Consider the following 16,976-nt stretch of genomic DNA (forward strand, 5'->3'; position numbering starts at 1 on the left):
GGAAACTCCATGATTCCAACCTTCTATGTGGAGTTTGTAAGATTATTTGCTACGGATTCTTGTTTGAATTTAGTTGTATAACTTTGTTTTAAATTATCTAAGCTTAAACCACAGTTAAAAACTATAAAAATAATTTAAAACCCCAAGAATCCTTAGCCAAAAATCCTGCAGACAACTGAACACGGGGCCGTGCTCAGCGAGCACGGGGCCGTGTTCGAGGTACTGTTTCGCAAAAATTTAGCTATCTTCGGTTTCTTTCACAGAAAATGGCCAGCAGAACAAGTGGATCATCTTCAAGGGGTAACCGAAATGGGAGAAGGTCGTCGACAGCAGAAGACTCCCTAATAAACTACGTTTACGCCTTAAGGGAGGCCATAGACGAAATGACGGGAGTAGAAGAAGCGTTAGTGGACCGTATTAACCATCTAATGGTGGGGTTGGAGGGCTGTCTTCGAGAAGTGAACCTCTTGCACCGGAGGTTAAACCTTCTCGCTTCCCCACCTTTGGTTCTCATAATAACCCAAAGAGCGTGGAATGTAGTACCCGAGGTCGTCATTCCGGCCGAATGGTATGCCATGCACCGAGAACCTCCGCAGAGGGTGGTGCAAGGAGTCCCGGTGAATGTTCCTCCTCAAGCCGCTGAGGAAAATGAAGCCGCTTTCTTCCTTCCAAGGGAGATAGAAGAGTGGCTTTGAACAATATCCGAGGGACAATCGGCTAAAGGTCTTACTAAATCGGGAAACTATTCCCGAAATTTTCTTAAATAAGTAGAACCCTTATGATAACCTCGTGTATCCCCCTAGTTATTTAGTTAAGTTTTTAGTTTATTTTGAGACTATATGTATCTCTCTATGTTTGCAATGAAATGATGGTTTCTAAGGATTGATGGTTTATGATGAATAAAACACACTCATGGTGATAATGGATGAAAAAGGGAACGAGAAAAATGACCCCATGCACAAAGAACGAAGCAACCCGACACAAATCTCCATTACAGAAGGCTCAACACGGGCCGTGCTCAACCAACACGGCCCCGTGCTCAACCACCTGCAGAAAAACGCCCAGTTCAGGTAACTGGACACGGGCCGTGTTCACCAGACACGCCCCCGTGTCCAGGCTTCTGTCTCATTTCTTTAATTTCTTTTACTGGCACCTGAACACGGGGCCGTGTCTGGTCCCCACGGGGCCGTGTCCAGACTGCCAGTAACATAAATCTTTGCTTTTTAACACCACATTGCACATCCAATCAACCTAAAAATTTATTTTTGGGACACATTGAGGACAATGTGTAATTTAAGTGTGGGGGGAAGCTAACACTTTGAAATTTTGCAAGTCCTAACAACAAGCCTTACACAAAACTCTATTGGAACCGCTAAACACCCCAAATTTTTTTTCAAAAATTTTCATTTTTTTACTTGTCTAAAGTTTAAGTTGGGAATCACAAGATTAATAAGGTTATATTTTTATAAAATTTACAACCGAGAGCGTCGTGATAACAAGAACCAACATAAGAAAATTATGAAACGGCATAACAAGTCTCGTTAAAATTTGATTATATATACTTGATCACATTAAAAACTCATTTCCACAAAAGTGAGTTTTGAGCCTTTATTGAGCATACAAATTTACATCTTTAGACTAAATGCTCATTTTTTCGTTTCTTGTGTGAATAGCCGCTTGGTTCTTACAACTCTAGAACTTGCCACGACGATTCATTCCCGGTCCTTACCAACTTAAATACAAGAAAATGAATAAAAGTAGACTGCCCGAACCCTCAACGGCATCTCCCCAAGCAAAGAAGAGAAAACAGAAGCCTGAACACGCCCCGTGCTCAGCCAGCACGGGGCCGTGCCCAAGAAGCAGCAGAAAAGACAAACCTGTAGAAGCTTCTATTGCCCACCACGGGGCCGTGTCCAGTGAGCACGGGGGCGTGGTGAAAGTACAGCAGGCGCATTAATTGTAATTGCGAATTACAATTAATGAAGAGAGATAGTGTCAGACGGGCACGGGGGCGTGTCCAGCGGACACGGGGCCGTGCCCAGCCTTCTGTTCAGCCTATAAATAGGAGTGCTTGGTTTCATTCCAACTCATCCCTTGGCACACCACCTCTCTCACACTTCATCCACCACCCACCACCACCATAACACCATCATCCACCACCATCATCCATTGTCCATCGTAGAGTGTGTGAGTCGTCTCGGGATCCAAGATTGATCGTAAGAGTTCTTGACAATCAAGGCCATGTTTGCCTAAGTCTCTTACATCACTTGGTGAAGACAAGTGTTTAGTATAATACTTTTTATTTTTAATCTTTTGCACTTTTTATTTGGTTTTGTATTAATGACTTTAATAACTAGTTGCTTATGTTGAAGGTGATCTTTCCTTATCGTTTGTCCGTGGTGTCTTGGCATTATTTTACTGTCTATATAAAATAAAAGATTTTCACCATTCATATCTCCACGGTCTATATGGAGGTATGTTGGCTACCTGGTCGGGGGTTAAGGGAACGGTTTGGTAAGGGTCTTGCCCTTGTTCAGCGTTTAGAGGTCCTGCAAGGGACCTGGGTCAAATTTAGTAGGATTTCCTTCAATGCCCATAGGTATTGGATGGCGGGGATCCAAACTCTTTGACCCCCTCATAAGTTAACTAGTATTAATACTATAACCCGGCTATTTAGGACTGTATCCCTGCTGACTCAGACTACTTAGCCGAGGGTAACGTCACCGCTAAAAGCGGGGCCTACCACAATTTGCATTAATAACTTAATTCATTATCTTCCAATAATCCAACCCTTTAGGATTGTATCCTTGCTGACTCAAACTACTGAGTTGAGGGTAACGTCGCCTTCAAAAGAGGGGCCTACTACAATAACTAAGATAATCTCTTAAACAAGTGCAAAAGTGCGAAAATAATCAAAGGTTATACTAATACACGAGTCGGATCCAAGTGATTCATCTTGTCTATCTGTTTTTATTTTATTTTTATTTTTCAGCATTTACTTAGTTTTTATTTTCTTAGTTTAAAAACATCTTTTCTAACTTTTGATTTGATTAGACGTTGAGGATAAACAGGTATTAAAAGCTCTTGTGTCCTTGGACGACCTCGGTATCTTACCAACACTATACTACGTCCACGATGGGTGCACTTGCCCATATGTGTGTTTAGTGTTAGTAAATATCGTGTTTTATAAATTTAAAAATTGGCTAAAGGTGTAAAAAGGGCTTAATAATATATCTAAATTATATACACACTATACTTGGAATCAAAAACCAAAGGATGGGATAGGAATGCTAAAGAAGATCGATCGTGTCATGGGCAACATCAAACTTTTAGAGACTTTTTCGGATGCTTATGCCATTTTTCAGCCGTTTCGAGTCTCGGATCATACTCCGGCCATACTGAAGTTATTCTCTATCCATAGGGATCGGCCTAAACCGTTTAAATTCCCAAATTTTATTGTGACGAAACCTGAGTTTCGTGATGCTGTCGTGACCGAGTGGAATAAACCGGTTGAAGGTGTGACCATGTTTTCTGTTGTGAAGAAGATGAAGGAGCTGAAATCTCACTTTCGGAGGATATTACATAATCAGGGTAACCTTCATACACGGGTTATTGATCTACGAAATGAGTTGGATAAGGTTCAAAAACAGGTGGAATCTCATCCGTTTGATGCCGCACTTAGAGCTTCGGAAGTCATATGTTTGCGTGATTTCAAGGCTGCTAGCTATGATGAGGAGTGTTTTTTGAAGCAAAAGTCCAGAGTGCAATGGTTATGCGCTGGTGATTCTAACACTTCTTATTTCCATAATTGTGTGAAAAATAGGAATGCGAGAAATAAGATCAATTGCATCAAGGATACGAACGATAATCATTATGAGGGAAGTGATGTTGCGGCTGCCCTTCTTAACCATTATTCGGCTTTCATGGGTACGGAAGATCAGGTTGTGAGTCTTGATGATCCTGATTTATTTGTTAATGTTTTACAACAAAATGTGGCGGCGGATATGGTAAGACATGTCACGGATGATGAGGTGAAACAGGCTATGTTCAACATAGGTGAAAACAAGGCCCCTGGACCGGATGGGTACACGTCTGCGTTTTTTAAAAATGCATGGGATATAGTGGGTAGTGAGGTTATAAAAGCGGTGCGTGATTTCTTTAATAATGGACAAATTCTGAAGCAAATTAACCACACGATCTTAGCGTTGGTGCCAAAGATAGATACCCCAAATACGGTGCTTGACTATAGGCCGATATCATGCTGCAATGTGATTTACAAATGTATTAGCAAAATAATCACTGATCGTTTGAAGGGCAGCTTGGGGATATTAGTGAACATAAACCAGTCCGCGTTTGTTCCGGGTAGGAAGATATCGGATAACATTCTCATTACGCAGGAGCTTATGCATAATTATCATGTGAATCGTGGTCCGCCGAGATGTGCATTGAAGATAGACATCCAGAAAGCTTATGACACTGTAAGTTGGTCTTTTTTGGAGTCTATTCTAAAACGGTTCGGGTTTCACCGGAAGATGGTATCTTGGATTATGGCATGTGTCACGTCCGTGTCCTATTCAGTCAGCATAAATGGTGAGTTGCATGGGTATTTTTCGGGGAAACGTGGTCTTCGTCAAGGAGATCCAATGTCCCCATATCTATTCACGTTGGTTATGGAGGTGTTATCCCTCATGTTGCAAAAGATGGCGTTAAATCCGGCTTTTAAGTTCCATAGCCAATGCTCTAAACAAAAGATTATTAATGTGTCCTTTGCTGATGACTTATTTGTTTTTGTTAATGGGGATACTGGATCGGTTCAGCTTATTCGGAATGTGTTGGACAAGTTTACGAGTGTCTCGGGATTAGTCCCTAGCTTGCCAAAGAGTACAATCTTCTTCTGTAACGTTACAAGTCAAGTTAAAGCTGAGATTATGAACTTGTTGCCGTTTCGTGAGGGTAATCTTCCGGTTCGCTATCTCGGGGTTCCGTTGATCTCTACTAAGTTATCTTTTAGAGACTGTTGGGTGCTCGTGGAATGTATGGAGAGGCGGGTTAATCACTGGATGTCTAAATCGCTGTCTTTTGCAGGCCGATTGCAGCTTCTCAACTCTGTTCTTTCAGCTATGTACACATACTGGGCATCGGTATTTATTTTGCCTATGCGAATAGTTAAGGATCTTGAAAAGAGAATGCATAGATTTCTTTGGAATGCAGGGAACCCGGGCAATATTCGGTCAAAAGTTGCTTGGAAGGATGTTTGTTTGCCTAAAGATGAGGGGGGTCTAGGGATAAGAAATATATCCGATGTGAACAAAGGCCTTATGATGACACACGTCTGGAGCATCATTAGCAACCGTGAGTCCCTATGGGTCCAATGGATCCACTCGTATAAGTTAAAGGGCCGTAATTTTTGGGAAGTTCAAAGCCGTGGTAGCTTAACTTGGAGTTGGCGAAAGATTCTTGCTATTCGTCCGCTAGTCAGACGTTATGTTTGGAGGAATATTGGTAGTGGTTCGCAGACTAATGCATGGAGTGACAATTGGTGCTCGTGTAGTCCGATCCGTAATTTTATTACGCCTAGGAGAATAGCTCAAGCTGGATTTACATTACATACTACGGTTGATGAGCTTGTAGATGTGGAGGGCAATTGGAGGTGGCCTCAGGCATGGTATGACTTATTCCCAGTTCTCATAAATGTTACGGTTCCTCATCTTGTTCCTGGTTCGAGTGATAGACTGGGTTGGAAAACTGTGGAAGGTAAAATTGTGCATTTTAGTTCCTGGGAAGCATGGAACAATCTTAGGTTAAGAGATAACAAGGTGGTTTGGGCGAACATGGTGTGGTATGGCCAATGCATTCCAAGACACGCTTTCCTCCTTTGGTTAGTTCTAAAAAATAAACTCAAGACGCAGGATAGACTGGCGGTTTGGGAAGCTGGGAGTGAGACAAATTTAAGACTTATGTGCTGCCCTCTTTGCAACTATGGACGGGACTCGAGGGATCATTTGTTCTTTCAATGCTCTTTTTCGGCTAAAGTTTGGAATATTGTCAAGACGAGAACGGATCTGAAATATGTTGATGACCATTGGAGCTCTATTGTGGGATGGATAGAACATAATACGAGTTCAAAGACGCTGGCTCACATTGTTAGTAAGCTTGTTCTTGCGGCTGCTACATACTTCATATGGAAAGAAAGGAACAATCGGTTGTTTTCTAATATACGCAATAAGGAAGAGATGGTGGCTCAATCTATTTTTGATACGGTTCGACTTCGTATTATGGGGTTCAAGATCGGTCGGGACGTGCATAGCAGGAAGCTTTTGGAAGTGTGGGAAATAAAGGAGGACGATCCGGGCTAAGGGCGACGTTTAGTTTAGCAAGTGTCTTGTAGTTTTTGTGTTATGGTTCGGGTTGTGTTTGGTTTTGGCTGTGTGTTTTTGGTTTATAGTTTGTGTTTGCCTAGGCTTGGCCTGTCAAGCCTAGTTAGTGTGTGTCGAACGCTTTGTCACACCCTGTTCTTTGATTCTTTATAAAATTCACCGGGGTAACCCTTTACCCAAAAAAAAAAATTATATACACACTACACACACATCACAGTTCTTGTACTATTTAAAAGAAGAGAGAAGCTGATGACAGCGAAAATTGTGAAGAGAGATCCAATTATGATTTTTAATTTATTTTCTTCGCTTCTATTTTTTTCCCTGTGGTTGTAATATAATCTTACAATTGTAAAACGCCAAGATACCACAAATGCCAAAATGTATATAAAAAATAATAGAACAATGGGCCATCTTGTTTAAAACGCCTTGAAAAAACGCCATTCAGATATATTTCCTGACCCCTCTGGGGTTCCAATGGCATACGATTTGAAAAACGCCATAAACGCCATAAACGCCAAAATGTTAATACAATGAAACCATTAAACGCCATTAATTATTGAATTTGGTTAACACCAAAAATCTTAAACCACAAAAAATAAAACAATATTGGGAAAAGCGGAACTGGAAAAGCAGAAGATAAAAGGACAAAAAAGCCCCTCCGCCCTTCTCTATGCCGCGTGACACGTGTTGGGCCAAGATGCGTTTTCACCGTTCTCACACTTTTGAGCGTTTTCTCCTGATCCCGTTTCTCTCTCTATATATATAAGTTAATTTTTCTTTTTAAAATTACACGTATTAACGTTTCATTCTCTTTAATTCGAGTCGCCTATTGCTATAATTTTCTTAAAAAATATTACATCATAGGATTTTGAATACCCATTATGTGATTGTGTGATTTTGAATAACGAGTATATGACTACGTGATTTTGAATACTTATTCAACATTCAACACAAATCATTACGTGATTACACATTCAATATAAATCCATTACGTGATTACACATTTAATAATAAGAACTTGATTGTTTTATGCTTTATTACGTGTTTAAATTTCTAATATACGACACTATGTGGTTATTATAGGTTGATTTGGCTAATGTTTTGTATATAATTTATCATTAATACGTGATTAGACATGAAGGGGAAGGTTAATTTGAGAAGAAATTTAATGTGAGAAGAAAAAGAAGAAATGGCATAATGGTAAAACATTAATTAGTTTACAACTCTTCTCATTAATTATGTTATCTCTCATTAATAAAGCAAAAAACATTTTATCCTACACATTTCAAAATTTATCCTACATATATTTTACACTTACCGAAATTTACCCTACGCATATCTAATTTTTTATACATATTTAAGAATTTATCCTACACATACTAAAATTTAGCCTACACATGTCGAAAATTGTCCTTCACCCTAAATTATTTTATCTTGAAAGAGTATATTTAAAAGTGAGTTACAAGTTTTTAATTAGTTAACTAATTAATTACAATTAGAAATTTACCTATATGCCCTTATTAATAACATTAAATACACATATTAAATGAAGTAAAATGTAGCATTTTTATTAGTTTAAAATTTATTCTTTTTATTCTTATAAAATTTTTCTTCTCATTTGAACCCTCCACTAGACATGAATATATAGGGTGAGAGTTGGCTACAAAGTCCATTTTTCCTACAAAGTGTACAAAGTCATAAAACACCATAATTTCAGCCATAAAACACACTCAAACCCCACAAATAATAAAGTAACAATTATTAGAATGCCATATTTGTGGGTTTTGTGTTGTGTTTTAGATGATAAGGCTTTGATTTTCGAATGACCAACATCAGTGTGTTTTATGATGATCATCATGTTGTGTTTTATATTCATAGTTCTACGATGCCGTGTTTGAAGTTTTTATGGAATGTTAGGGTTTGGATATTGTGTTTTAGTGATCTTCACATTGTTATTTGTAGGTTTTGAGTGTGTTTTATGGTTGAAATTGTGGTTTTTATGACTTATGTACACTTTGTAGAAAAAATGGATTTTGTAGCCTAACCCCACCCTAGACATGAAATATTAGGTATTCCATATGAAATATTATGTATTACATGTTTTGTTTTTATGTAATTGTGTAATCACTCAGTGGGATTTCACATAAATACTATAATGAAATCATGTAATCACGAAACATATATTCGAAAATCATGTAGTTACATAATAATACATAGTCAACTATTGTTTCGTAATCACTTATTGGAGTTTCACATAAAATACTATATTGAAATCACGTAATCTCGTAATGTGTATTCAAAATCACGTAGTTACGTACTTGGTATTTAAATTCACGTAATTACGTAATCGGCAGTGTTGTGAAAATCACGACTAGTAGGCGATTAATCGCTAGTCGGCCAGTAAGTAACTGAGTAATTTTTCGTTAATCAGTCCATTAATCGCTAGTTGGACCTAGTCGGGCCTAGTCGGCCAACAAAAAATCGACGTTTCCGGCCAGATTCCGGCAAAAAACCTGTATATTCCGGCCAAAACCTCTAAATTTCGGCCAGTTTCCAACTAAACCATATGAATTCCAACAATTAATCTTGTATACTTAAAAAATGAGTTAAGTAATAGTTGAAACCTAGCTACTTAAATTATTTACCTATAAAAATATGTATATGTATACATAAAACTGAAAATTACGTATAAAAAAAACCGATCCGATTAACCCTGATTAATCCCGAGTAGTCGCTAGTCCTCACCTCACCGGCCGACTAGCGACTAGTGAGTTCTCCAACGTTGGTAATGGGTATTCAAAATCCTGTAAATTTTTTAAGAAAACTATAGCGATATGTTGCTCGAATTAAAGAGAATGAAATGCTCGTTAATACAGTTTTTTTTTTTTTGAAAAAAATTTAATATATAAGAAAGTTATAGCCGTTTGAAAATCAAGGAGGGAAGGAGTTCTAGTGCGAAAAGACTAGAATATCCTTTCTCTATTTGTAGGGGTGCAAACGAGCCGAGCCCAAGCTCGAGCTCGTTTAACATATGAAAGCTCGAGCTCGAGCTCGGCTCGGGCTCGACTCGTTTAGTATTTATTAATTAGTTTATATTAATTATAATTATAATTATACATATAATTTAGTTAATTTTTTATATTTATATAAATGGTAATTATTATTATATAAATATATATTTAATATATTAATAATTAATAAAAAATATATAAACAGAAAGCTCGTTTAGGCTTGCGAGCCGGCTTGAGCTCGATAAGCGAAGCTCGAGCTCAGGCTCGTTTGCTAAATGAGCTTGTTTTTAGGCTTAGGCTCGAGCTCGGCTCGTTCGAGTTTTTTTCGAGCCGAGCTCGAGTAGCTCGCCTCGTTTGCACCCCTATCTATTTGTTTCTTTAATTGTTTAAACCTCGTATTAACGAAAATGTCACTGCTCTTTATTTGTAGCCATTAATCTTGAGATCAATGGTTGTGAGTGTTTCCTATCATTTGCACGCATTACTTCTTTTGTACGGGATACTTGCTCTTAATATTGTATAGATTTCTTTTATTCTTATTTTAATTTATTCTAAATTATATTTTATAGATTTCCTACAGCCTAGTGGTCTCAGTCGGTGTCGAACTTTATCTGCTCATGTTTCTCATGGAAGATAATTCTCTAGGTTGTATTGTGCCACTGGAGGGCCCCTTATTATATCACAGTCGTGTTGAGCTATACAGTGTTTGGAAATGGCTTTTGTGATTAGTAAATATCTTTAGAAACCCATTGACCAAATATCTTAAGGGAGCTATTGCACACGGGTTGACTATTCACCGTTCTTCTAGGATTGCTGCTATTCATGCTCACGGACTGGGTTGGTTGTCTCTATAATCGAAAGGGCTTTGTGTGTTTCAGATCTATGAAGCAACACAAACATGGATGCATGTCTATGGTGTGGCACCACAAACAATCTGGCGCTTCCGATTTTGCCCAATCCAATTGGTTTTGACAGTCCATTTGATTGCTAAGGCATAGTAGTGTTTCATATTTAAACGTTTGATGCTTCACATTTAGAACCAGCATCAAGTAATTTGCCTTCCAGCGTTAAAGAAGAAAACCACCATCTATGTACAAACCAAACACACATTGTTCATCATAGCGGTAAAGCTGTCTATAGGTGATGGTCTAAATTGTCATTTTTTAGTTTAGAATAACCACCACCTCCCAAAAAAAGAAAAGACAAACGTAGCAAACAGAAATGAGTGCCATTTGAAGAACTGATGTAACATGACATGATATTTGATATCAAGAAAAAACAATATGAATACGAATATCTCCAACTGCCTTCAAGTATATACAACTCGGTATGCATATAAACCTCATCTAAATAGTTTACAGATCAATAATGATAAAAATATGACTAACTACATGTGTAAAAAGAATTCTAGTTTATATAGTCAAGCCTCAAGGCCATATACCTGTGCAAGTCTTATCTTGTTGAGTTTTTAGCAGCTGCTTGCTTACACATGCAATCTGGCATTGGATACATAAAAAGCGAGGCACTTGGCTTCCTTATTTCACTTCCCTTTACATCACTATGATGAAGCATTTCCCGCAACTGCCTCTGAAAGCTCTCCCATCTGGAACAACATACAAGTGGGTCGATCCGGGATACAAGTCAAACATGACGACTCAGAAAACTATCTTAAAATGAGGAACAAAGCTATACAAACACCACTACTGACACACTATCGAGACACCACTAACGCCCGTATGACCATTTTCGACCAATCAAACGGTCTTGTATGAGGTGACACGGGGCTTGGTGTACAAAGTTGGGGGTGACTTGCTGTAGCAGCCCCCAAAGTGAAACATGTCAAATAGGTGAATGCCTCTCAAAGTGTCCATAAAACCTTATGAATCATTTTATTTCAACAAGTAGGCTTTCCCAAACATATATAACTTTTGTAATCATGTAAAGTGTTTCGGATCAGACCAACCCGTTTTGACTTGTGCAAAAGATGTCCCATACAAATTGCAGCATTTTATGTTTCTTTTCCTGGTAACTTTTCAGCTACCGGTAACGCAGACATGATACTTATGGGTCCTACATGATACTTTGCTTTATTTTATTTAAACAAACATGACCCATTTTAGTTTATAAATTCAATTATTGTGGTCAAGAAAGAATGGACCGGACTGCAAGATCAGGATCAATCCTATGCTTGCAAAGATCTTATATAAACAGGATGACCCATGATTTAACCCGTTAATTTTCTACAATTGACTCGTTACAAAATCGACATGCTTCCACTTGAAAATGCCACCTCTACTCTATTTCACATTTGACTCAAACTGAAGCTCCCTTTGTAACAAGGCCCTTTCATGTTCATTTTGCTAAATTTCTATACTGAAAGAAAAATGGTTACCTGATATGGGGACTATCAAACAACTGAGCTAATTTTCTCTTGTCAGGTATTATTGTTTTGGCATGTCCTTCATAGGAATAGCGCCTATGACCGATTAAAAAGTGAGGGAAGTTTCCACCTTGTGTAGTAACAAAAACCTCGCTGTAGAGACATATCGTGTAATCAAGAGCAGCCAATCGTGATGAGTACCCCTGCCCAATTCCAAAAAATTACATCAAAAATTACTTTTGACCCTTTTAGCTAAATGTCTCATTATAAACCCAGATGAACCTGCTTCCAACTGAGTTGAAATTTCCATCGTAGGGTGGATTCCAAATGTGCCTTGGATCCAATTTAACCCACCTAAGTTGAAATTGGTCAACCCGGTTATATTTTCTAGGTAAGGAGGAAAACCAGGGGGAAATAAATTAAACCAAGCTTAGATTAAGAGGCAGCCATGTCAATATGTCATAAACAAGTGTTGCCTTTATAACGGCTTATACAAGCACAACTAAAATATTAAATATTTATGAAAATCCCAGTCCACCTAAATGTGTTAATAACGTGTGTATTACAAGCATAATGGTAATTAAGTCATTTGAGTTATTTAAAGGTGGAGAAAACGTGTGTATTACAAGCATAATGGTAATTAAGTCATTTGAGTTATTTAAAGGTGGAGAAATACCATAAATGGGGCAAGCTCCTCAGGTGAAGCTAATGTATCCTTGGTTTCTAAGCGTGGAAACATCTGTTTAAGTGGTGCCATATATTTCTCAGCCTTGTATATTTTACCTGCTGCCACATACACTGATGTGTTGTTATCAAAACCCATGCCTCTAAGCATCATTCCAACCTACATTTTATAAAAGCCATAAAATTTGATGTATGTGATTTCGAGCTTCGTATCAATAACAATATGTAAACTTGCATTTAAAAATGGATTCCTCTAATGGCCATCATGCAGATTGGTCAATGAGACCAAGCAGTGTAGCGAAGGTGTTCCTCCCCAGGTGGTTTGAGGGTTTTGGTCCCATGCTTGACATTGGAGTCGATTTACGAGTAGATTCAGTGGGTATGTGAGTTAGCCATTTAGATAAAAAGCAAAAAGAAAAAAGGCACAGGTCAACGAGAACATATGAGCAACAAACTATATCAAAGAGTTAAATTTACCTATTTTCCCCATCATTGGGTTCTACCGAAAACGTGATGCTTTTCTTTTCCGAAAAATGTCAATTCAATTTCTTAAATAATAAAAATTTACCAAAAAGCATCTAACATGCATGTTTGATTGAGAAAGTTACCTCTAGAGGAGTTAAAGGGCATTTTCCATCCATCCTAATTGCACCTGGTCTTATTATTCGATTCTTCTTGCGGAACTTTCCTCTCCAACTTCTTTCACGAGCAATATCCATTTCCCGTTGTTCTTCCTCGCCACCATCATATACGCAACATGAAAATGCAACCATGTCCTTCAAAACAAACATTTTAGTGAGATATGAACAGGTTGATTGGTTTGGCTAAAGGGTCAGAACAGGGTGAATGAGGTTGTGCCAAACTACAAACACTCTTAACGCTTTCTTAATACACTAATAATCCAACTTTATGTAATGTGCTAAAACAATCTTATGATGACTTTCAAGTTTCGACCCAGCTCGAGATAAAACATAATCCGGCCCAACCCGTTTACAAGTAAGAAAACCGGTGAAATGTGCACCTCTTCAAAACGAAGATGGACGGAAATATATTTCCCGCCACTGGTAGAAGCATTCTGGATCATCTTATCAACCATTTTTGCGGCAAGTGTGCGTATAGGTTCTGAAAACCTAAGTGCCCCAAAATTTGATAAACATCTAAGCCCTTGGATTTCTGAAGGAACAGCATGAGCCAATCTATTAGAGAATGGTGCAATACGTACCGCCCTGCACAATCAATAACCAAAAGGAGTTAACGTTACAATCTTTCCTTCCCCCATATTCGGTTCGAACTTAACTTATCAAAAAGGGAAACAAGCCAAATCAATCGTCTGAAATCTCCCCCAATAAAATTTTAGTACTCATATTCATTGCAATAACTGTTTATGATTGAAGAGGAAGAAAAATGCTTTAACATTTCCCACAAGTATAATAAGGCACTAGTGCATATTGGAATCCATGATACAGAAAATTACATACCCCAACTCCAGAAGCCTTGGCAGGACCTTCTGAAGGTAGTAAGTTGGACTTGACCAACCTTTGACTCTCAGATTCACGATATTGCTTATGTTGTTGTCGAAACGCTCCAATATATCCGCGGGCAATTCTCTAACCACATTTACATGATGTCTCAATGCATATATGAAGAACTCCTCATCAAATATATCCCCAAACTTGCTACAAACAAAAAAGTAATGTTTACAAAGTTCCATATATAACATGAATGAAGTCACAATAGTGGGGCTTAGAGTCGATAAAACGGGGAGTTAGGTATACACTTTTGGTCCACTATCCAAGAAAACTCTAAATAATTAATTTGTTACATAAGGTGTATATCATTACAATAATTTTCTAGTAAAATGGGTGGGTCGTCGTTGAATTAAAAATGCTTTTAGCAACCTTCAATTCGCTTGGGTCATAAACCTAACCCAAATAAACGCATTCATGAATAAACGGTCGAAATTACCACATGTGCTTCTTCTACTAATATTGGGAGCAAAGCATTGTTTAGAGTACACACAAAAGACCAGCAAAGAATAGATGTGACTCTGGTTCAAAAATCAAACCTCAATAGCAATGCAGCTCTAACCAAATAATCAGAGAAACTGTTGGATAGAGCCAACTAAGAAGTCCAAGGGCTCCGGGTCCTTATTAAAATTAATAATAAGGAGGTTTTTTCTTTTGGTCAAAGTTATTAATCTTGGACTTTTGGGAGTCTCCACATCACTGAACTATCTTGAACTTTATTTTATTTTAGTTGTTTGTTCATAAAATTCCAATCTGGTACTAATAACCATTGCACTGGGGATGAAATATGGTCATATGATATGAGAGAAGTAATATTAATTTGCAAAATGCAAGTCTCTAATCATATACCTTTTTAACTAAGGGGGGGCTTATATCATTGCTCATTATATTTTACCTTCCTATCATCATTTGTTATGCATTCATTTTACTCCAATTTTCATCAAATATGTGGATTATATACTTGTTAATGCCTTTCTAAATACGATTGAAGTCACTTGAAAGAAGATTTAAACAGAACAGCGCATAATGTTTACCATCAATTTAGAGTGGATAGGAAAAGGAAAAACAAGAAAGATGAAAGACCTACCTTGAATCACGCCACACACTGTTCAAATGAAATATTGGAATCACGAGCGTGGCATTCAGTAAGCCTGCCACTGCAACTGCATCACATATCTGTAATACTAACTAAATAAGGTCCATAACTCAAGATGAGTGTATAAATTTTAAGCGTTTCTTAGAACAAGTACCGATAATCGTTGTTGGTTCAGCCCGCCATTCGCTTCAATTATGAGGAAACCATTTGATTTTGGCAGTTCTGGAGATGAACACAGTACTGGATTGGATTAGAATCAAAGTGGTGGACTTTATTGTGGATCAAGAAGTGCAAACCTGCTTGAGAATTCTGAAGATTGTTACAAGGTTTCCAAGATGGACGTGACTTGATGTTCCAGACGTTCATCATCTGTGAAGAAAATTGCAAGTTTAGGCAGGATGAATGGAAATAATAAATATAGATGATGATGCATTTACCAAGTCATTATTGGTTGGGTTATTTTGAGGTTGAATATAGGGCCACAAGTGTTGGAAAAGCTGAGGACTTCGATACAAAGAGCCTAAAGGAGCAGAAGAAGAAGAAGGAGTTGTAGTGGTGAAGCCAAGATGAAAACCCATAGTACCCATATACAAGAGCATTGCAGAGACATAAAGAAGGGGCGCAAACAGCAAAACCCCTCTCCGGCGGTACACTGCAGATATGACAGCATAAACCCAGCGCTCAAGAAGCTTCACGTCCACCCCTACCCCTACCCCTACCCCTCCACCGCGGCCCTTACTGTGCCTCCGAAATCTAGGGGAGGAAGGGGGGGACCCGCTTGCCCGACCTAACCGACTGTAACCGTGCATTCTCTACTTACATATCCAGATCTCCACCAACATAACATGGATTTCAGTTACAGAGAAACAAATTCAGTGCAAGTAAGTAAAGAGAGGCTCTGCTCTGGGTGTTCTTGCTGTTTCTTAATTATGACTTTTCACCGACATTTCATGGTATTTGTCGGCAATGGTCAAGACGCTAAATTCTACTAATTAAAAAAGAAAAAAGAAAAATGATACACCGCGTTCTACCAAAATACTAGGCAACAAAAAAAAATAACATATTTGTATTAGCATATGACAATTGGCTAATTTGATTTTTTTTTTTTTTTAACGGCCAATAAACTCAATCCCGAGCACTCTCGGGGCACCCACTGGACAAACGGAGTACTCCGAGAGTAACCCGAGTCCACCACCAATTCCGGGGAAAACCCGGTAACCCACCCGTCCGTAGGCACGACAGTGAAATTACCGATAAAACCCGTTTGGCTCAAGGATCCAACTCAGGTTTCTCTAGGTCTCCTATCATTGCCCACCAGTGCCTCACTCTGCACCAAGTGGGAGTCGAACCTGCATCTCTCAAGAGAAATACAAGTCCTCCACCACTTGATCTAGAGATCATTGGCTGGCTAATTTGAATTTATCATAAAAAATGACATATATGTTAACTAAATGCGACCACAGGTTACGAATTTTTTCACGAATGATCCAAGCAGATACCAATAGAGTAGTCCTCCAACCACTTGCTCTTCTATGAGTGAAAATGTTGTTACAAGTTGTTGGAACTAATTAGGCTGTCGCATACCGTTCAAGAGAAACAACACTATTGAGTATTGGCGACACTCATGTGTTACTCTGGTTCGAGTGTCGCCAGTCCACCATGATAACTAAAAGAGCAGTAATCATCAGGCGACACTCAGGGAACCTTCAAAAGCCAAGTGACGGCAGCTCACATGGCGTCACTATGCAGTGGCGTCTCTGAGAATTCATGTACCCTGTTCGAGGTCAAAAAAAATGTGCTCTTATATCTTAACGATAAACAAGGCATTTACGAAAATGACAAAATCGTATTATTCGATAAACAATGTGTAACATCCGCGAAAAACGGATCTCCGATACCCAT

The 16,976-nt window shown here is 38.4% G+C and overlaps 1 protein-coding gene across 2 annotated transcripts; it reads right to left on the reverse strand.

The window, feature by feature from the left end:
• Positions 1-10,656: 10,656 nt before the first annotated feature.
• LOC110918799 (O-fucosyltransferase 9) lies at positions 10,657-16,044 on the reverse strand. Of its 2 annotated transcripts, none has more exons than XM_022163085.2 (10): positions 15,512-16,042; positions 15,371-15,443; positions 15,229-15,296; positions 15,066-15,154; positions 13,931-14,128; positions 13,474-13,678; positions 13,061-13,228; positions 12,445-12,612; positions 11,781-11,971; positions 10,657-10,991 (listed from the first exon to the last, which is right to left on the reverse strand). In XM_022163085.2, exons 1-10 carry the CDS (start codon positions 15,881-15,883, stop codon positions 10,841-10,843), a joined length of 1,683 nt encoding a protein of 560 aa, XP_022018777.1. In that variant the 5' UTR covers positions 15,884-16,042; the 3' UTR covers positions 10,657-10,840. The 2 variants fall into 2 exon arrangements, 1 of the variants encoding a protein (XP_022018777.1); XR_002581551.2 differs by lacking the exon at positions 10,657-10,991 and adding an exon at positions 12,051-12,122 and having other exon boundaries at positions 11,835-11,971; positions 15,512-16,044.
• Between the last annotated feature and the right edge of the window lie 932 nt (positions 16,045-16,976).

Source organism: Helianthus annuus, chromosome 2, assembly GCF_002127325.2.
Source record: "Helianthus annuus cultivar XRQ/B chromosome 2, HanXRQr2.0-SUNRISE, whole genome shotgun sequence".
NCBI classification, from domain to species: Eukaryota; Viridiplantae; Streptophyta; class Magnoliopsida; order Asterales; family Asteraceae; genus Helianthus; species Helianthus annuus.